We start from the raw sequence: 23196 nt of genomic DNA on the forward strand, positions 1-23196 counted from the left end.
TTATGTTGCAAATTATAAACTAACTCAAAAACATTCATGCAAGACAAAATGTCAAATGCCCTTCCGTGTTTTATTTACTTATTATACTGATCGATTGAGTGAGGACTCAAGACATGATCTGCAATGGAGAAGTAGCTTGTTGCATTTGTGTAATAAATACTATGGTGAACACATTGGAATTATCAAAAATGAACACACAAGGTTTTAGGACATTTCAGCGTGATACCTTTTACCATTTGGTCATAAGGCTACTTTAGACAAATTGAGATGTTTACCGTGTCTGCGCGGTGCGTGACTTGTGCCAGGGCTAGCATCGCTAATCATAATAATAATAATAATAATACATTTTATTTAAAGGCGCCTTTCAAAACACCCAAGGTCACCGTACAAATAAAACAGGGTTTAAAATACATATCAGATAGCAAATGCATTTAACATACTAAGGATACAAAAAAAATACTCAAATAGGATAAAATAAATTTGGTTTAGTAAAAATAAAAAAAAAATCATAGCTTACATTAACTTTTACTAGCAGTGACTTTAAATGGATTTCTCCAAATAACATGCCAAACTTTACCTGTCGAGTAGAAACTTCGCAACTGAGGCATCAGTGGGAAGCCCAACCTGTGCTTTTAGCGCACGCCAGCGTGTGAAATATTCTCCCAAAAACACTCTGGTCTTGTTTCTTTCTTCAGAGGCCTTTCTCTTCTTGTCATACAATTCGTAGACACTTTTTCTCTTGCGACCCTCAGACATTTTGAAAAAACCCGGTGAGAACGGCGAGCTTCAATGAATGGCTGAAACCGTAGCTCACCACACATATACACCTGAAAGTGCGCATGCACAGAAAGCGAAAACTACCGAGGGACGAGCACGTACGACGGCCTTACGCAAACATATCACCAGAATGATTGACAACTAGGAGGACCAATAGTCTTGATGATCCACCCGGAAAAAGAAGATCCTCCACTATACCTTTAACAACAGAAACTGAATAATCAAATGTAAAAATAAAACACTGCTTAGTCTTCACTGTATGAATTAAATATATCCTGATTCTCATTAAACCTACAAAAGTTATTCAGCCGAGAGCAGCGAGTGATTTTCTCTTTGTCTTTGGTTCATGATCCCAGTTATTACAAGCCGTTGCGATATGCATATCGGGATATATACATTTGTGATATTTCGATAATTTCTATATATTGTGCAGCCCTAGAGTAAAACGAAGGATTGTCAGCTTAAACTAAAGGTTGGACTCGATATAGTGTTCCTTACAACTTACCAAAGATCCAGTGATCGTGGATATTGACATGCAGAAGGAATCGTGTTTCCTGACATTTATATGAGCCTGATTTCAACGCCGGGGAAATATATAAAGCACATTTGTCTGTGAACGCTTTATATAAATACAATATAGGTAGGTCTAAATCCATGTGATCACTTATATTAATATTATATTATATTAATATCATCCAGCCCTAAAACTTGCAGTTTTTTGACAGTGTTTATTTAAAAACATCCAATTATGCAGATGGTAAATATTTAACTGATGAGTTGTCAATAAAATATATAACAATGCAATCTACAGGTGTGGCGAGCAGGACGAGGGCCATGAGAGAACGACGCCATTACTTGCATTTTGTACTTGTTTATTATTTTATTTTTTTTATGTTCACAAAGTTTAATAATAAAATAAACATGGCAGGCAAACACATTTCTGTCCTACCGAGATATAGAAGACTTCATCGTAAACCAAGAAAGACTGTGTGTTACGACGGATCTCGGCTCTGCGAAGGCTAATTGTGCTTCATGTTTCTTGTCGTTGAACACAAATATAATGTAAAAATGTAGCATGAGTTTCTCATTGTGTATGTTTGTGCATAGTTTTCCAAGAATGAGAGGACATCACACAGCTGTGAATAATCTGTGATCAGTGACGGATGTCGTTTGATTGGATGCACACCTTTTGACGTCAATGGCAAAAAGTCTGGGACGTTTTTCATCCTCACTTTGAAAAGCTGATTGGTCAGTTTATTTAGTATAGATTATATGGCTAGCTTACTTTTTTATTTACTTTTGGCATTGCTTTTTCCCTGCTGTCTGTGACTCTATATGACAAAACTTGCAACCTATTTTGGGTCAATTTGAGAACCGTGGCCCTAATTCATCTCCAAGACACACACACACACACACACACACACACACACACACACACACAGAGAGACATTTAAACGGATCTGGCACATGGCACAGCTGCAGTGAAAGACACGACCGGAACAAACAAACAGACAGACAGACAGAACGATGGGAAACAAAGGTGAAGAGAGGCATAAAGCAAAAGAGAAGAGGAAAAAATGAATGAAAAAGAGTGAAAGCTGATTCAAAGGCTGATAAAAGCATCTGTGATCAACACACACCTTCTCTTTCATGTGAACGGAGAGCAGAGAAATAAATAATAGCAGGTGTGAGATCTGAATGAAAGCCTATTGGACTAATTATGTGTTCCAATCTATGTGGAATATTATACTAGAAATCTCAGACTTCCAACCATATATTTCTATATTTTGCTGGCTGAAACATATAACCATGCATACGGGTATTACCTGAGAGGATCATTTACCTCTATAAGACAGTGACACACCAAGCTGATGTCAAAGAACTAGCGGTAACGAAAGCCAAAATGCTGCATTTAAACACAACTCAAAGACTACAGCTGACTGGCAACTAGCATGAGCGTTCTGCGCCCGCATGTAAAAAAGGGCTTTCGCACCGGGTACTTGAACTTAGTTAGGATCTCGCCACCAGGATGGTTCCCTGAGAACTAAATGTTTCCTAGGAACATGTTCCTGGTTGCATTCGCACGGCCAGTAGGAACTCTGAAGTGACGTAAGCCAAGCTTGTTGTTGTGACTTTTATTTTGACGGCGCTGAGAACTAACAGTCCTGTCTTATGCGTTATTAGATAGAACTGTTATACAAAGAAAGTAGAAAGTATATGAAAAAGTATTAACGTTTGCCGTTTGGTTGATGCTCAGTGTCCGTAGTAGGGTGGCCATACGTCCGGATTTTGGCCGGACAGTCCGGATTTTAAGCCCCCTGTCCGGCGTCTGGTGCAGCCTCAAGCCGGACACTCATTTGTCCTCCTTTTTGAACTTTGCACTGAATCGGCCTAAAAAAAACCCCGCTCTAGAATCTTTATTGGGACGCAGCAGCATAGCGTCTAATGCCTTAAGATCCCTGGTCAAACAAATGATTGACTGAAAGCAGTGTGAAATAAATATCTGATATATCATTGGTTAAAAACGTAAACAAGCCTCCACGAAGTGGAGTCCACGTACTGGCTACGTCATAACATAACGTTAACATTGCGAAACTTCAGACCTCATTTAATCCGGAATGGACAAAAGAGCACGAATTTGGCCATGATGACCCTAGAGGTGCTGGTGTCGCCTGCGCTGCTGCAGAGGGGGAACTTCTTTGTTGAGAACTGAAATGTGTATTTATTAGGGGTGTAACGATTCATCAACTACATCGATGTATCGATTTATATTCCTATGATCCAACTACATCGATCTGTGCTCGGCAAGTTGGCCTTCCGGACGACATATATCGATTTAACATCGTTTTAAAAGGTAATCAATTGATTGTATCGATACTAGGAAATAACGCATTGGATTTAAGCACGTCAGACTTTATATGGATGTTTTTCTTAGCACTTTTAATGATAAAGGTGTTAAACGTTACTCGATTCATCGCCATGCGTGACGCGTCAGCAGCAGCGCAAAGACAACAAGCAGCGTAAAGTCTCTCACCTCAGAAAAACGGACTTTCCTGTCCTCTCAGCCGCTACACTGCAGTAGCGCGCACTCTTTATTGCACGCGCAAATGCGGCGGAGCGCGCTGTAGGCCTATATCGCTTCACTATATATAAAGCACAAAATAAACTACAAGCATGCAACGTCGTTACGTTTTAAATTAGAAAAAAAACCCTGTGCTGTCCAGATTCAGTATCTGCGGTCAGATGATGTTGTCAGGCTATATGTCCGTGTCATTATTCTACCATTATTTTCATAACTTGTAACGAAATAAAGTCTCAGAAAAACGAAATTTCATGTCCTGTCATCGTTATACTCTTTAAATGCACGCGCAAATGCGCCGGCGAGCGCTGTATCACTTCACTAAAGCGCAAAAGAAATACGAGCATGCAACGTCGTAAATTAGTAAGTTACGAAATAAAAGTAAAATACCAGTAAATTATGTTATTGGTACATCATGTGTGTTGCTATTTATCAGGAGCAGTTTCCATGTTTCTTTACCAGTTCTTCTAAGTATTGTGTATCACCATGGTAGCCTAATTGTTGTTTGTTTCCATAACAAAATGCCACTTACTGGTTATTTTGTATATTTTTATATGACTGTGGTGGCTCATACCAAGATTGTATTAACAAAAACTAGTTTGGGATTGCTATTTAATAGCTTAACCTCGCTGTGCCTACTGTTTATCAGTATTTGTCATATTCTTACAATTTTTTTGTATGTTAAGTAAAGGGGGACAGAACTTGTGTGTCAACAATTTTTGTGTAAACAAATGTATTATAATAGGCCTATATAATTCCTAAAAAGATGGGTCGCGGCTTGATGACCATGGGGAAATGTGGGTCCCATGGCCAAACTATTCAAAACATCATTCAATGTTGTGATAATCGTAATTAATAATCACAATTACAATTTCAAGGGAATAATCGACAATTATGATTTTTGTCATAATCGTGCAGTCCTACTTTATTCAAATAAAATGTGAATGCATTTGACATTAATTGTTGTTTACTTGTTTGTTTATATCCATAATTAATTGATACCTGATTCCCTTACAAGAATTTTTGGCTAAAAAGTCACTGAATCGATTTCAAGTCACTGAATCGTTTCGGATCCTATTGTTCTAAATGAACCAATATCGTCCTTGAATCATATCGACACCCACGAATCGCGATACAAATCGAATCGTTGTTAAAACTAATCGTTACACCCCTAGTATTTATTTATTTTTCGCATTCATTATTTGTTTATTTATGTACTGTATTTCTGTTATTTCCAGAAGTCCAGAAATGTTATGTTTTCTGGCACTGTGCACTTTGCAAGACTGGTTCATCACAGTGGTCAGTTTTTGAAACAGACATCATAATGTCTTGAATAAATACAAATACTGTGAACAAACACTTTTTTGCCTTTTCTGTTACACATAGGTCTACATCAAGATATATCGTAGGTCAAATTATCTGGCAATGAATAGAGTAGGCTATTTCAGAATCACTGTATCATGATATCATCGATATGATGGACAAAATTGTATTGTAGTTGCGAGTACGCCAGAGTCCTATGCAATTATTCTTGCCTCACTAAATGCCGCAAAGTGTCCTCCTTTTTGGTATTATGGAAATGGCCACCCTAGTCCATAGCGGAGCAGAAATACATAATCATGTTTCACCCGGTCCCCTCAAAGTCGCGTTGTATTTTCTCCTTAGCGCAAAAGTTTGAGAGGTCCATCTATCACTGTTTCCCATGTTCATAGTGTTAGTTTCTGGAGTAAATATATAGGCTATAATCTGTGTGTACACGCCTTTTTTTTAATAAGGCGGGTGCTGGTGTTTCGCGTGTGTTCACCAATCAGCGAACACGAACGTCACGGGTAGTTCCTATAGCGCTGGTTTAGACCGACTCTGAAGTAGGAGTAAATTAGTTCCTCCAAAAGAGTTCCTAGAACTGAAATCGTTCCCAGTTCCTGCGGTGCGAACGCGCCAAAAAGCGGGTACTTCCGCCATTAGTTCTAGGAACCATGAAAAGGTTCCTCCAGTGCAAAAGCTCCTTATGTCGGCCGGTAACGATAGTCTATATTTGTTATTCAAAAGATGAACTGCAGATATACAAACCGTAAACAAAGCAATGCTAGCTAAACATTTTGAATATCAATCATGCTGATCACTTTCTCATATTGTTATGAAAATATTCGCCTATTGGAATGCAGAAATAAGAATGCGGAATTGGAAATAAGGTTCATTAGTTAACAGTAGTTAATATATTGACTAACATGAACTAACAATGAGCTATTGTTACAGCATTTATTAATCTATGTTAATGTTAGTTAATAAAAATACAGCTGTTCACTGTTTGTTCATGTTAGTTCACAGTGCATTTACTAATGTTAACAAATACAACTTTTGATTTTAATAACGTATTAGTTCAAGTTGATTAATATTTACTAAGATTAATAAATGCTGAAGAAGTATTGTTCATTCTCAGTTCATGTTAACTAAGGTAGTTAACTAATGTTAACTAATGAACCTTATTGTAAAGTGTTACTGATGTAACAGAAGGTCTGTGCTGTCTTGACTTCTTTGCTCACTTTAATTCTCGTGCACTGACTCGTTTGCTTAGCTGAACAGCCAATCAGAGTGATCTCTCTCACCAGCCAATCAGAGTGATCTCTCTCACCAGCCAATCGGAGTGATCTCTCACACCAGCCAATCGGAGTGATCTCTCTCACCAGCCAATCGGAGTGATCTCTCTCACCAGCCAATCGGAGTGATCTCTCACACCAGCCAATCGGAGTGATCTCTCTCACCAGCCAATCGGAGTGATCTCTCACACCAGCCAATCAGAGTGATCTCTCTCACCAGACAGTCGGAGTGATCTCTCTCACCAGCCAATCGGAGTGATCTATCACACCAGCCAATCAGAGTGATCTCTCTCACCAGCCAGTCGGAGTGATCTCTCTCACCAGCCAATCAGAGTGATCTCTTTCACCAACCAATCAGAGTGATCTCTCTCACCAGCCAGTCGGAGTGATCTCTCTCACCAGCCAATCGGAGTGATCTCTCACACCAGCCAATCGGAGTGATCTCTCTCACCAACCAATCAGAGTGATCTCTCTCACCAACCAATCAGAGTGATCTCTCTCACCAGCCAATCAAAGTGATCTCTCTCACCAACCAATCGGAGTGATCTCTCTCACCAACCAATCAGAGTGATCTCTCTCACCAACCAATCAGAGTGATCTCTCTCACCAGCCAGTCGGAGTGATCTCTCTCACCAGCCAGTCGGAGTGATCTCTCTCACCAGCCAATCGGAGTGATCTCTCACACCAGCCAATCGGAGTGATCTCTCTCACCAGCCAATCGGAGTGATCTCTCTCACCAACCAACCAGAGTGATCTCTCTCACCAACCAATCAGAGTGATCTCTCTCACCAGCCAATCAAAGTGATCTCTCTCACCAACCAATCGGAGTGATCTCTCTCACCAACCAATCAGAGTGATCTCTCTCACCAACCAATCAGAGTGATCTCTCTCACCAGCCAATCGGAGTGATCTCTCACACCAGCCAATCGGAGTGATCTCTCTCACCAGCCAATCGGAGTGATCTCTCTCACCAACCAACCAGAGTGATCTCTCTCACCAACCAATCAGAGTGATCTCTCTCACCAGCCAATCAAAGTGATCTCTCTCACCAACCAATCGGAGTGATCTCTCTCACCAACCAATCAGAGTGATCTCTCTCACCAACCAATCAGAGTGATCTCTCTCACCAGCCAATCAGAGTGATCTCTCTCACCAGCCAGTCGGAGTGATCTCTCTCACCAACCAATCAGAGTGATCTCTCTCACCAACCAATCGGAGTGATCTCTCTCACCAACCAATCGGAGTGATCTCTCTCACCAGCCAATCAGAGTGATCTCTCTCACCAACCAATCAGAGTGATCTCTCTCACCAACCAATCAGAGTGATCTCTCTCACCAACCAATCAGAGTGATCTCTCTCACCAGCCAATCGGAGTGATCTCTCTCACCAGCCAATCGGAGTGATCTCTCACACCAGCCAATCGGAGTGATCTCTCTCACCAGCCAATCAGAGTGATCTCTCTCACCAACCAATCAGGGGTGCGTTTCCCGAAAGCATCGTTGGCCAACTATGGTCGCAAGTTCCGTCGTTACCAATAGAGTTCAATGGACATTGCGATGAACTTGCGACCATAGTTGCCAACGATGCTTTCGGGAAACGCAACCCAGAGTGATCTCTCTCACCAACCAATCAGAGTGATCTCTCTCACCAGCCAATCGGAGTGATCTCTCTCACCAGCCAATCGGAGTGATCTCTCTCACCAACCAATCAGAGTGATCTCTCTCACCAGCCAATCGGAGTGATCTCTCTCACCAACCAATCAGAGTGATCTCTCTCACCAACCAATCGGAGTGATCTCTCTCACCAGCCAATCGGAGTGATCTCTCACACCAGCCAATCGGAGTGATCTCTCTCACCAACCCCTCTCACCAACCAATCAGAGTGATCTCTCTCACCAACCAATCAGAGTGATCTCTCTCACCAACCAATCAGAGTGATCTCTCTCACCAGCCAATCGGAGTGATCTCTCTCACCAGCCAATCGGAGTGATCTCTCTCACCAGCCAATCAGAGTGATCTCTCTCACCAACCAATCAGAGTGATCTCTCTCACCAACCAATCAGAGTGATCTCTCTCACCAGCCAATCGGAGTGATCTCTCTCACCAGCCAATCGGAGTGATCTCTCTCACCAGCCAATCGGAGTGATCTCTCTCACCAGCCAATCGGAGTGATCTCTCTCACCAGCCAATCGGAGTGATCTCTCTCACCAGCCAATCGGAGTGATGTCTCTCACCAACGGCCCCGACATCAACTCAACATGCTGAATCGGTCGAACTATAGACAACATGAGGGACATACCACAAAAAGTAACCTGACAGACGCTCACAGACGGCCCGACATTGGCCTTTATACACACCTGTCTCTACAAACAGATCTAGTATCACAACATGGACTTGTTTTCTTCAAAACTGAACGACGTTTATCATTAACCATGTTCACGTGACATCATACATCTCCAAAAAGGGCCAGTGGTTTAATCCAAATCTTCTGAAGCAACACCATCACTTTGTGTGATAAACAGAGCAAAATTAAAGTGGTTCTTGTTGATGCTGTAAAAACACACTGTACCTACGATCTGGAAAGAGAGTGGGTGAAAGATGATTGGATGAGCGACGCAATCCAGAATGAGATTATCTCCCAGTTTGTTCATGCAAAATTCTTGTGCCACAGACTGTGACGTCTGAATGTGGACTGACAGTTTTGTCTTCTGCAGAGCTGCTTTATAGCTGAATCAAATTAATTTCATAATTGATGAATTTCGACACTGTTACTGAACTGACTTGAGCTGAATAATGACGCTATTGTCTTCCGTACACTGCAAAAAATGCTTTTCTTACTTAATACTTTTGTCTTGTTTCCAGTCCAAATATCTAAAAATTCTTAAATCAAGATGCGTTTACTATATGATTAAAATGACATAAGATATTATGTCCTGTTTTCCGGGGGAATTCATTATTAGAATAAGTGAGTTGATGCTTTAAAAAAGCAAAATTATCTGCCAATGGGGTAAGAAAAATAATCTAAATTACAAAACAAGATTATTTTTCTTACCCCATTGGCAAATAATTTTGCTTGTTTTAAGCAAAAACTCACTTAATTTTGATTAATTCCCCCAGAAAACAAGACTCAATATCATCACTCAATAACATCATGTCATTTTACAACTTTAGTAAATACATCATGATTTAAGGATTTTTAGATATTTGGACTGGAAACAAGACAAAAATAGACACATTTTTTGCAGTGTAGATGTGTTTTACAGTAGAATTTAACTAATTTCATAACTGATTAATTTTACACAGTAATTGAAATGAACTGAACCAACACTGAACTGACTTGACTTGAATAATGACACTATTGTCTTCTCTAGATGTGCTTTACAGTAGAATTTGTCTCATATTTGATAAAGTTTGCATCATTCATTATGTTATTTTTCTGTTTATTACCATGAAGCTACTTTGAGTTTGAAACTTTCTGTATTGTACAGAACACTATATAAATAAAGGTCACTTGATCTGACTTGGCAGATGTCAGTGATTCAGAGCAATATTCTTGCAGTTTTCAGTATGTTGACCGTAATCTTGGAGTCATGGACTGTGATAATCATCCAGTATGGAGCCAGAGCAGCCTCAAAAATAACACATTTACAAAACAAAATTCATAAATGCACAGCACAATTCACATTTACAAAATTTGATTCGTAAATTCAAAACACGATTCATAAATGCACAAGTAAAAGCATAAATATTTTCCTCAAATGCTCACACAAACGCATCTTACCTAAATAAATGTAAAATATTTATACAAATATGTAGGCTATATAGTGCATGCAGAATTGTTAGGCACGTTGATTTTCTGATCATATTTTATGCCCAGGCACATTTTGCCAATTCCAAACCATAATAATCTTAATAACTACTATTAATTTTGTATTTAATCATTTATAAGTGATAAATAATTGTTCATGAAGGCTGGAAATGAAAAATGCCAAAAAAGAGATTTAACTGAAAAGTCAAAAATTATTAAATGCCCATGAGAAGGATGCAATACTAATGCAATACTAGAAATTGCAGTTAAGGCATGACCATTGGACAGTGAAATGCTCATTGGGTCAGCAGGGTCAGACAAAAACAGGTGGAGAAGAAAAGACACATGTTAACTGCAAAAGAATTAAGAATGAAGGTGACGAATTAAGTGTGAAACCATCAGGAACCCTTTAGTCTCCAGCGCCTTTACTCTTCAGTCTTAGTTAAATCTCTTTTTTGGCTTATTTTATCTGTAAAAGAAAACGTGCCTAATAATTCTGCAAACATGAATATAAGACATTTTTCATTTCTAGCCTTCATGAACAATTATATATAGCTTATAAATGATTAAATACAAAATTAATAGTAATTATTAAGATTAATGTGTTTTGGAATTGGTAAAATGTGACTGGAAAAAAAATATGATCAGAAAATCAACGTGCCTAATAATTCTGCACACACTGTATATCAAGGTCTTGAATTCATTTCCATCACACATTTATGAATGATGTTACATGTATTTATGGATCGTCACACGTGCGTGGACTGCTTTGAATTTGTGTGTGGTATTTTTGAGACCTTCCTTCCCTCCTTGAGCTTCTTGAGTCTATTCAGTTAGGAGCGTTTTGATTGGTGGATTAAAAGCTCACCGCGATTGGCTAAACAGAACATCCTCCAAAAACAAAAAGATATTTATGAATCTCAACCTGTCAGGTGTTGGCCCATATTGATAGGATAGCATCTTGCAGTTGATGGAGGTTTGTGGGATGCACATCCAGGGCACGAAGCTCCCGTTCCACCACATCCCAAAGATGCTCTATTGGGTTGAGATCTGGTGACTGTGGGGGCCATTTTAGTACAGTGAACTCATTGTCATGTTCAAGAAACCAGTTTGAAATGATTCGAGCTTTGTGACATGGTGCATTATCCTGCTGGAAGTAGCCATCAGAGGATGGGTACATGGTGGTCATAAAGGGATGGACATGGTCAGAAACAATGCTCAGGTAGGCCGTGGCATTTAAACGATGCCCAATTGGCACTAAGGGGCCTAAAGTGTGCCAAGAAAACATCCCCCACACCATTACACCACCACCACCAGCCTGCACAGTGGTAACAAGGCATGATGGATCCATGTTCTCATTCTGTTTACGCCAAATTCTGACTCTACGATCTGAATGTCTCAACAGAAATCGAGACTCATCAGACCAGGCAACATTTTTCCAGTCTTCAACTGTCCAATTTTGGTGAGCTTGTGCAAATTGTAGCCTCTTTTTCCTATTTGTAGTGGAGATGAGTGGTACCCGGTGGGGTCTTCTGCTGTTGTAGCCCATCCGCCTCAAGGTTGTGCGTGTTGTGGCTTCACAAATGCTTTGCTGCATACCTCGGTTGTAACGAGTGGTTATTTCAGTCAAAGTTGCTCTTCTATCAGCTTGAATCAGTCGGCCCATTCTCCTCTGACCTCTAGCATCAACAAGGCATTTTCGCCCACAGGACTGCCGCATACTGGATGTTTTTCCCTTTTCACACCATTCTTTGTAAACCCTAGAAATGGTTGTGCGTGAAAATCCCAGTAACTGAGCAGATTGTGAAATACTCAGACCGGCCCGTCTGGCACCAACAACCATGCCACACTCAAAATTGCTTAAATCACCTTTCTTTCCCATTCTGACATTCAGTTTGGAGTTCAGGAGATTGTCTTGACCAGGACCACACTCCTAAATGCATTGAAGCAACTGCCATGTGATTGGTTGATTAGATAATTGCATTAATGAGAAATTGAACAGGTGTTCCTAATAATCCTTTAGGTGAGTGTATTTGTGTAAACATTTTACATTTATTTAGGTAAGATGCATTTGTGTGAGCATTTGGAGGAAATATTTATGCTTTTACTTGTGTATTTATAAATCGTGTTTTGAATTTACGAATTGGATTTTGTGAATGTGAATTGTGCTGTGCATTTGGACTTGTTTGTTTGTTTGTTTATTATTAGGATAAACCCCTTGAGATGTATCATCTCGATTTCGAGGGGGTCCCAACACAATAATTACATAACCACAGAGAAGTGAAAAAATAAAAAATAAAAAATAAAAACACCTGCATATATTCATCAAAAAATTACAAACCACCAAAAGGCCAAGATGGTCAATAATAAGTAAATGAGTAAACAGTTGAGTATGAGTAAATTTTTAACTACAGTCAGATATAAAATTCATTCATGAATTTTTCTTTTGTAAATGTATTATTTTTGAGGCTGATCTGGCTCCATATCCCGCACCGTACATGATCAACAAATGTAAGATATGGTAAGAACATAGGAATGATGGAGCAAATGGCCTAAAGTCCTGATAATGTCCAGAGAAACATGAAGCATGCACTGTACCTGCTGAGATGGGCAGAAAGTGTGTCTTCCGTGCAGATGAAGCTGTTTATTGATGTTCTCGCTCAAACACTGACACACTCTTGCTTTTTGCTCCAGAGAATTTGCTTTCAGACTCAGAAGACAATCACATTTCTGCTGAGACAGAGACAGAGAGAGACAGAGATGAATATTGTAGTATGCAAATGTTTATGTGGTTTAGTGAAGCGCAGAAAAATAATCCTAGTGTAGTGCAAAGAAGTAGAAAGAAAAATAAAATATTTAATTTGTTTATTTGTCTCATCAACTGTTTTCAATCCCTGCCAGAACTGATTAGAGATATGGGTATCATCCATTTTTTAATGAAAGCCATCTTAAGACCCCAACTGTGCATTTATACACTTGTCACAGAAAGATGATGTCATAACAATGCTAACTGATGTCTATACACAGACACACACACACATTGGGTTTCCATATTTTATGAGCCCATTCTAATGATTTTTGTATTGTACAAACTATAAATCAAACTGCACGTTTTGCAGAGAATTCGCTTAGTCGGTTCTGTCTGAAGTGAAAATAAACAGTTGGGAACAAACATATTTGGACGTGTGCATTAGTTCTTAAAGTGACAGTAGCCTAAATATGCAGCTGTCTGGGTCTTTACTGTTCATTCAAACAACAAAAGATAAAGAGAAATTCGCTCACTGCTCTTGACTGAATAACTTTAGAAACTTTAATAAGGGTTTTTACAAGGAAGACTATGCACTGTTATTTTACATTTTTACATAAATTTCTGTTGGTAGTACATGAATACTACTGTTAAAGTCCAGCTGAAATCAAAATTAACCCTATTTACTTTGTTAGCGCATATTACTAGTCTTGTGGTGAAAAATTAATCCGTGCAAGTTAATACACAGAAAAAAAATGTTTGCCGTCGTAATCTTTAATCAAAGTCTGAAAAGTTACTTCCGGTCTGGAATGGCGTTCCTTCTCTGATGATGTAGGTTTGACGGCTTGGTTTGGGAAACGGTTAACCACTCCCCTCAAACCGTTAGTCTGTTATGAGCAGAGATGGAGAGCAGGAGCGATAGAGTAAAACCCTGCCCTCGGTTCAATATTCCTTTTCACTGGGAAATACGTCACAACACTGGAGAAAAGTCGTTTGCAACTTCCGGTTCACGCGGACTTTAATATTATGCTATTTAGTCGACTAAAACTAAAACAATTCAGATGGCTAAAATATGACTAAAACAAAAAGTTCCAAAAATGATTATGTTATTCACCTATCATTTCCCTCTGATTTTAGGGAAAAGTTATGGGTAGGGTTAGGTTTAGGGGTAGGGATAGGGATAGGGTATAAGGACTAAATTTTGGGACAGGAATGTTATTCCAGGATCAACAAAATATGTTGATCCAGGAACATGTCTGTCTTGGCAAAATCCCGGTGACCATGATTGACAGGTGCTTTATGGTGACAGAAGGCACGTAATGCACGCGACAAGTTTCATTGGTAAAAACGCAATTTTATGACGTGGTCCCAAAGCTTGCTTATTCTTCTGCTACACACACTCAAAAGTATTTACTTTATTTTCACAAAAAGACTACATATTTTAGGGCATAGTATAGGTAGGTGAATTGGGACACAAGAGAGGTGAGACATGTCTCTCTGGTTTATTGGATATCAGATTCGCTGCCATATTCTGGATCATCTGCAGAGGCTTAGTTGTGCTGGCTGGAAGGGCAGCTTGCAGTATTTGGTTTGGCAGGAACGACAGGCAGAAGCAGATCATTTAAAGCACACATATTAATTATGCTCAAAACACTGACTTTGTGCTTGCATTTAAATTCGGCTATATTTGGAACTGATATTGATATTTAGAAATGATTCACCGAACAGTTTTTTTTTATGCTTTATCAATCTGCAGTAACAGTGACTTACTTTCTGAACAAAGTCAAGAAATCAGAGACCGACTCCTTGAAATCTGATTACAAGTCAGATCGCAATTCTAATGGTAAGTGCCTGTAAAAATGCTACAGTAAAAACTTGTTAAGTGACCTTACCACAAACGGTCAGAAACTGTAATTGATCTAATAAGACATTAAATGTAAATTTACAGAAAAATACTGTTAAACATACATTTTTTATGATTTACAGTAAAAAAAAACGTAAATTGACATTCCCAGAAGTTTTTCTTATCAGTTATGTACAGTACATTAGGGTTTTAAGTTACTTCTTATATTGTTAAATGTGTTTTGCATTTGTGTGTATATGTAACAGTATGCACCTTAATATTTATATTTGTAGCGATTTAGCTTGTGGAAATACTTGTGATGAACTTTGATTCATTATGTGGTTTTCTCTTTACCACCTTGATAAGGACAAAAGGTAACAAAACTGATTTTAGCAATTTGGTATATTAACCCTTTCACGCATAGTGGTCACTACAGTGAAAAAGCATTTTTTGCAAATGCATGGATTTTTATGGCAAAGTTGCACATCAACCTCTACAGTGGACTCTTGTGCATCATCCTATACATTGCCACCAAGTGCACAAGCCGTTGTGTGTCGATTTTTTCCCCCTCCAAACCAAGATGGCCAATGGTCAGTCAGAAACGCCAAGTTGCTCCGGAGTATCCACTCATTCCTTCTATCCTAGGAGACTCTTGTAGGTAAAAAAAATATTGCAGCATCAAGCAATATCTAATGAGTCATATCACAGTAAAATTTTACAAGTTGTATGAACTTTTATGAAGTTCAATTGGCTTTGCAATATTTCGCATTTATATTTTTTGTATATATTTTATAGTTTTCAGATGATTTGATATAATTTTATTGATTAGTTACACATACTTTATCTGTTTGATTATTGTATTATATTTAATACAATATCTCTTCATTTTAAACCATAAACGCATGCTGTCCACTCAAGTGGACATCTGAAAATCTCTTTGAAAAATTTGTAAAATGAAGAATAAAAAATCAAATCTTGTTTTTCATGCCCTAAGAGCAAAATCCTGACTGAGGTTATCATAATTCATGCATGAAAGGGTTAACACTATTTTAGCTAATGAAATATCGTTGTTTTTTTACTGTAAACTGTGAGGTAAATCTGAAAAAGTTAAAATGTTGCAACCATATTTTTTAAGTTTTTTTTTTTTCTTTTTTTCTTTTCAGTGTACCAGGTGTAAACACTGCAGTGTCTCACCTCAGCAGTTGTATTCAGATCATCCAATCTAGATCTTAACACCAGATCATGCGTCACGGATGAAGTTTTGATATATTTACTGTATATTCCCCCCCTCTGTCAGATAGAAAAGAAAGAAAAGCACAGATGCTAGAGGAAGCTGATCTGTTATTGTCTGCAGAAAGATGAAACGCAGTGGCTTCTCAGCACAACACCAAAATCAATACAAGTCATTCTCCTCAATCCATCATTTCAACTTAATAAAGCGGCCAGAGACCATCAGTCCCTATAAAGCTCCTTATACCCAGTGCAGATGATGTCATCTCTGAGAGAATCAGGGAACAGTTTCGCAAAACACAATCATTTACTCACCAACAAAACTGTTATTTCATCCCTGTGTCATTTTATTCATTTTCACAAAGGGAAATGTCTCCTTTGCATACAATGAAAGTGGATAGTGATTTATAGATGACATTTCTGGATGATTCTCTTCTTTAAAGCACCATAACCGTCCCATCACATGGGAAAAATCTGAACTCACGTTGTGATGCTTTGACTGACACTTTAATAAAATGATCACATGCTTTTACATGAAATGGGGTTTATGAAACAGGACTCTAAGAAGTCATCCAACATCCAACTATTCCACTGAGATGACAAAAGATTAGCAAATTCACACAGCCTCCGTCCCAAAACAGAGTAACTGGGGACGTCCTATCCCAGAAATGTGTTCCTGAACAACCATCAGCCAGATCCACAGCTCAGATATAAACTGCATCTGGCAGCCTCGGGGACCAAGAGACTTCTGTTCAACATTTCCCAGCTGCTGCCGGTTCCTTCATCCAGAGTCCTGGACCGGGAACACCGGCTGTGGCACATTAGCATAACTGTTAAATCACAACTCATGAGCATCCGTGTGATGCAGAAACAGGTATGATTGAATTTAGGCTTTTATTCACTCATAAACGTTAATCAGCTCACACATCAGACCAACAGAAGCCTAAGCATGTTCGCTTGACGTGTGAGAACCAGTGAGGTTCATTCTCGTGTTACGAAGCACCTTTGAGCTTCTGCAAGAAGTCAATTCACATGGATTAGTTTTTACGATCTCTTCATGAACTTTTTGAAGCGTCAAAGTGGTAGTTGCGTAGCTGTCAATGGGGGGACAGAAATCTCTCAGATTTCATCAAAAAGATCTTCATTTGTGTTTTGAAGATTAACGAAAGTCTTGTGGCTTTGGAACGACATGAGGGTGAGTAATAAAATATATGTGATATTCCACCACTGTGTTAAAATTTAGAGTGTTTTCTGTAAAATTAGACCATTTTTATCCATTTACTCCAATGTAAGAGGGTAGGACACTCTTTTAAATTCAGATATGCAGATATGCCCCCCCCCCCCCCCCCAGAAGCCTTTTTTCCCTTCGTCGAAAATTATTAAAGTTAGAGCTTATTTAGAGAGAGATCGGCCGGATGGCTTAGTGCAGGCACTAATGGATCCAAGGTTGTATCTTGTAAATTACGTAAATATGTGCTTTTCCCAAACCACTGAAGTGACCTCGATGTCCGGGTTAGCAGTAGCATTAGCCATCAGGAAAGTGTTTTTTAAATAAAATCCTGATGTACTTACAAACTTTCCAATGCCTCGTTTTATGAGTACAGAACCTATTTGTACTACTGTAGAAGTTTGGTCCATTCTGGGCATTATTAGTGGGGTAATTTACCAGATACAGCCTTGGATCCATTAGCGCCTGCACTGAGCCATCCGACTGATATCTCTAAATAAGCTCTAACTTTAATAATGTTCAATCAAGGGAAAAAAGGCTTCTGGGGGGAGGGGGGGGGGGGGGGTGTTTGCTCGAGATCATGGTGCAAAGGACCCTAGGTTGATTTTACTCCGAACCATCCCTTTAAGGAAATCGATATGCAATATAGCTAATCATTGGTACCTCAGCCCAAAGTTAGCTTGTATGCAGTTTTGTAATTATTTTGTAACAGTGGCCATCAAAAAACCCACTGTGGTCCATCTACAGCATTTGATATGAAACAAACGAACTTTGTTCTCTTGTGGTGGGCTATTTCACCAGAAAGCTAAAGCTGTTGGTCTCCAAGGTAGCTACTCTTTTAGAAACAAGGCCAAGCTAATGCTTGAACATCATACAAGTATATTTGAAAGTCACCTCTGCTGGAGTTGAACCACTTTTAAAATCAGCATCAACTTTTTTTACTTACAAAATAGTACTGTGGTTGTACCATGGTACAGTGATAGTATCAGGTGGTAAAAGTTTTCAATGGTATTTTGGTCATACTTTATATGAGGTGTCCTTAACTACTATGTACTTGCATCAAAAAAATAAGTATTATTGTGTTCATATTGTATTGCAAAACACTTGTGCTGCTTTTGAGGTGGGATACGGGTACGATTAGGCACAGGTTTGGTGGTATGGGTTGGTTTAAAGGGGTGGTTGATTATGATTTCACTTTTCTAACTTTAGTTAGTGTGTAATGTTGCTGTTTGATCATAAACAACATCTGTGAAATTACAATGCTCAAAGTTCAAAGCAAAGGGAGATATTTACAGAACTTTTACAGAAGTTGCTTTTTAAGGACTACAACAAACGGCTGGTAGAGACTACACGATATTCCTCCCGGGTTAGTGATAACACTAACCCTAAAGTTTACATAAGCCCCGCCCCCGGAACACGATTTATAGATTATCAAGACAGAATATGCTAATCAATGACTAGAAGATAGTTAACTCCACATCAGCTTCATAAATTCATCATATAACCATTCAGAAATGTCCTGTTGCTTCTACATGTTGTCACTTCTTCTTGAGTCTCTCCATCTTTGTCTGACTCTGGTTTGATCATAAAAAACTAAAAGTTTTTGAAATTTTCAATGCATGTGTGTGAGGTAAAAGGACACAAGCTGTTGTAGCTCCGCCCCCTGTGCCAGGAGCAGCAACTCATTTGCATTTAAAGGGACAGACACAAAACGGTGTGTTTTTGCTCACCCTCAAAAATTGACAATTTTAACATGCTATATAAAAATATCTGTGGGGTATTTTGAGCTAAAACTTCACATACACACTCTGGGGACATCAGAGACTTATTTTACATCTTATGAAAGGGTTGGTTAAGGAGTAAGGTAAGGCTCAATAGTGTAATTATAGATGTAATTACAGAAACTAATTATAGATGTAATTACATGCAGGCATTTTTTAATATAAGTACAACGTAAAAATAAGAATGTGTGGAATATCACAAGCAATTTGTCAAAAGAGTCAAAAGTATTCATAGTGCACAATGTCTTCAGAAATTTGTGATGGTCTCAGCAGATCAGGTGGAGGTTAGCAGCTCATGTGAAGTTTCTTTGTGAAGGAACATCCAGGTTATGTTCATTCAGTAACCATAACATGCGGGAAGAAGCAAACGCTTGTCGGAGTGTATTGAGGAAAGAGGGTGCAGTTCCTGCTTACTGAAAGGTTGGCCAGAAGATCTGCACTGCAGTATTTAAAGTTATCAGCGAGGCTGCCAAAAGACTTACAGCGACATTAAAGCAGCAGAGGAAAGTATGGTCACTTGCTGTGTGTGTTAACAATAACCTGTATTCTTTGTCTGGGAAATAGGGCAGGATGGCAAGACAACAGCATCATCTAAGCCCGCCTACATTTTGGGAAAACCAATGGTCTGACGAAACCAAGCCAAACGTTTTGGCCAAAACGTCTGGTGCAAAAACTCATGATGAAGCATTCTGGGACAAGAATCACTGCTACTCTTCAACTGAAACTGGAGCAGAAGTCAAGATAGAAGGAATCATGGACAAAGCCAAATACCAGACCATTTTGCCACAAATTCTGCCAGCCTCCATTTCAAAGTGGATGATGAATATGAATTTCATTGTTCAGCTTCATAACACATATCTAGTTCATTGCTTCAGAAGAAGAATGGCTGAGTAAGATCCCAGATGTAAATCCATTCGAAAAAAAAAACGTGTAGACAGGCTGTAGACAGGATATTTGATCGATCTGAAGCTCTTTTACAAGGAAGAGTGGGAAAAAATTGACAAATACATCCATCCATTTTGTCCTATGTATGGTTGCGCAGATGCTGGAGCCTTCTTGACAGCTTGACAAATCAAGATGTTAAAGTCCCCCTGTGGTAAAAATCCAGCTTTTAATGTTGTTTATGTGTCTATGTGGTGTTTTTAATATGCTTTAAGTCAAACCATGTGTAAATTCATAAGTCGACACCATTGCTGAGTATTTTCTCCTTAAAACTGCAGTGAACCAAAGACAGTCTCAAAAACACGCTTTGAAATCGCTGGTGTTTCTGACGTCACAAACTACCTTGTAACCAATCAGATCAACGTGTGATCGTCAACCAGTGGATCTCCGAGCTGAGTGAGTGAGTGGAGGCGGGGATCATTTGCATATTCATAGAACCGCGTATACTAAATGAGGCGAGGGTGTCGAGTTACATTCAAGCTATTTTAAAGGCATGACAATTTTTTTTCAAGGAAGTTTGAAGGGATAAAATTATTGACTACAGGACTTTAAGTCACTCTAAAAAATGCTGGGTTGTTTTAACCCAACTTTGGGTCAAATATGGACAAACCCAGCCATTGGGTTACATTTTTAAGTTACATTTTTAACCCAACGTTCGGGTTTGTCCATATTTGAACTAAAAAATGTTTTATCTTGGATTCATTCTTACAATTCAAAAAACAGCTGTTTTTATAGGGGTGTGTAGACTTTTTATAGTCACTGTGTCTTGTTTTGCACAATATATAAGGCATCAATGAATCTATCTTTCATATGGCAATCTCAGACTCTCTCATTTAACCTAAACGTCCGTTATGTGCTGTTTTTTATGCTTATTAGAATATCAGCTTGCTAGTTTGGTAACATGCAAACACAAAACACACTGTTTGAACTCTATTCCAATAGACTCTAATTCATAAAGGCAATTGCATACCAATAGAATTATGAGGTTTCATTTCAGTTTAGAATGTACACAGTAGACAGCAAGGTAAGCTCACTAGGTTTTTTAACAGAGTTTTAGTGTTTCCAAGGCATTATATTACATAATATGACTGATAGTTTGGTATATTTCCCCAAACGACAAACTTTCTAAGCCTATGGGATCAAACAGGGGCAAAAGAGTTCTCAAGAACATTCCACTGGCAAAGCACTACAGATGGCAACCATCAACCTGGCAAATTTGCTGACAAGGGCCATAGAATCTAATAACCACACACTTCCCTGAAAACACAACTAAGCAAAAAAAAAAAAAAAAAAAATATAGCTGCAAGCAGCAATACGGGGCCAAGCCCTGCAAGGCAGAGCAAGCAACAGCCGCTGTAGCGCAATGCGGAGCCAGAAGAGCAAAACATCAGAAATTTAATGTACATCAAGCACAGTAAGCACATAAATTACAGCAGCACAGCTAGCATTTAAGCACCAACAGCAGTGCAGAGCCGGAAGGAATTTAAATTATTATTTTATACACAATTTCAAAGTCGCCCCACACTGGTCTCGAACCCACGACCACAATGGTTCGGGATTCATGACGCATGGTTGAACCACTTGCGCCACCCAGAGGACATGTTTTACAAAGCTGCAGAGGAGAGGCTTCAGTGTGTGAATGAGCACACAAAATCATGTTAACGAGATTAGCATGCTAAGCTAACTTAATGCTAATATAGCTTATGATGTGGTACATCCAATCCTGGCAAAATAGATATCCTCAGATTCGACATGACGCAAGGAATCGATAGACACCAATTTTATGATTTTGTGACAAACTGTTCACAAGTTACAGCCTCTGAACCAATTATGGGTTGACCTCATTAAGTTTGCGACATCATAACTTTTTTTTTCCAGTATAGCAAAAAAATCGGGGACAGTACTTTTATGCGGCTCAGTCCGAAGATCATTTGAGTACATGTTTGGACAAAATTAGACCAATTTTGAAGGAGGAGTAGCGAAAAAACTGTTTTACATTCACTCCAATATGGCGGCCAGTCACATTGTTGATAAATAACATATGAGATATCGTTGAAATCGGCATAAGCCAAGGAATATATTGACATAAAGAAATCAAATTTCAAGCAATGTTAGCAAAAGTTATAAGCGTTTTTTCAAAAAACAATGATATCTCTGGAACACTAGGTGGCGCTGTGATCAAATTTCTCAGGTACCTTCGGGCCATGCTAATGATGATCCATACCAAATTTGGTGAAGAAATTTCAAATAGTTTAAAAGATATTGCAAATTATGACATCATTCAAAATGGCGGACACGTGGTACATCCCATCATGGCAAAATCGATATCCACGGATTTGTCATGACCCAAGGAATCGATAGACACCAAGTTTATAATTTTCTGACAAACTGTTCATAAGTTATTGGCCAAAATATGCATTTTCCATATCTCATGACCCGTAGGTGGCGCTGTTCCCAACTTTGGCATGGAACCTCAGATCATGCTTCCGATGAAGTGTACCAATTTTCGTTTCGATTGATCAAAGTTTGGCCGAGCTATAGCTTCTGAACCAATTTTGGGTCGACCTCGTTAAGTTTGCGACATCATAACTTTTTTTTTTCCAATATAGCAAAAAAATCGGGGACAGTACTTTTATGCGGCTCAGTCCGAAGATCATTTGAGTACATGTTTGGACAAAATTAGACCAATTTTGAAGGAGGAGTAGCAAAAAAACTGCATACTGTACTTTTCAAAATGGCCACTACTGTAATGGGCGGAGTCTTGATGTAAGATATTGGTTCTGATCAGCATGATGAGATAAATCAGGTGTACTAAGTTTCATTTTTCTAGATCAAAGGGTTCAAAAGTTATAACCATTTCAATGTTGGATTTTTGAACTGCTGGTGGCGCTATAGAGTTGGTCCTAGAGACTCAAAAATTGCTACAATTACTTTTCATTACCATCACTACAAGTGTGCCAAATTTCATCATTTTCCTATGTATGGTTCATAGGGCTGCCATAGACTTCAAGAGGAGGAAGAAGAATAATAATAATAAATATAGCTGCAAGCAGCAATACGGGGCCAAGCCCTGCAAGGCAGAGCAAGCAACAGCCGCTGTAGCGCAATGCGGAGCCAGAAGAGCAAAACATCAGAAATTTAATGTACATCAAGCACAGTAAGCACA

General features: G+C 38.9%; 1 protein-coding gene across 11 annotated transcripts in view; it reads right to left on the reverse strand.

The window, feature by feature from the left end:
• Positions 1-23196, reverse strand: part of rgs3a (regulator of G protein signaling 3a) — a 190176-nt gene that overhangs the window by 103186 nt on the left and 63794 nt on the right. For 6 of the 11 annotated variants that reach the window (XM_079872122.1, XM_079872131.1, XM_079872134.1 and 3 more), the window contains one exon: positions 12859-12993. In XM_079872122.1, coding sequence (XP_079728248.1) covers positions 12859-12993 — 135 coding nt within the window. The remainder of the gene's footprint in view (positions 1-12858; positions 12994-23196) is intronic. The other 5 variants (XM_079872133.1, XM_079872136.1, XM_079872137.1 and 2 more) reach the window with 1 other exon arrangement.

The sequence above is a fragment of the Squalius cephalus genome (genome assembly GCF_949319135.1).
Source record: "Squalius cephalus genome assembly, chromosome: 5".
Classification (NCBI taxonomy): domain Eukaryota; kingdom Metazoa; phylum Chordata; class Actinopteri; order Cypriniformes; family Leuciscidae; genus Squalius; species Squalius cephalus.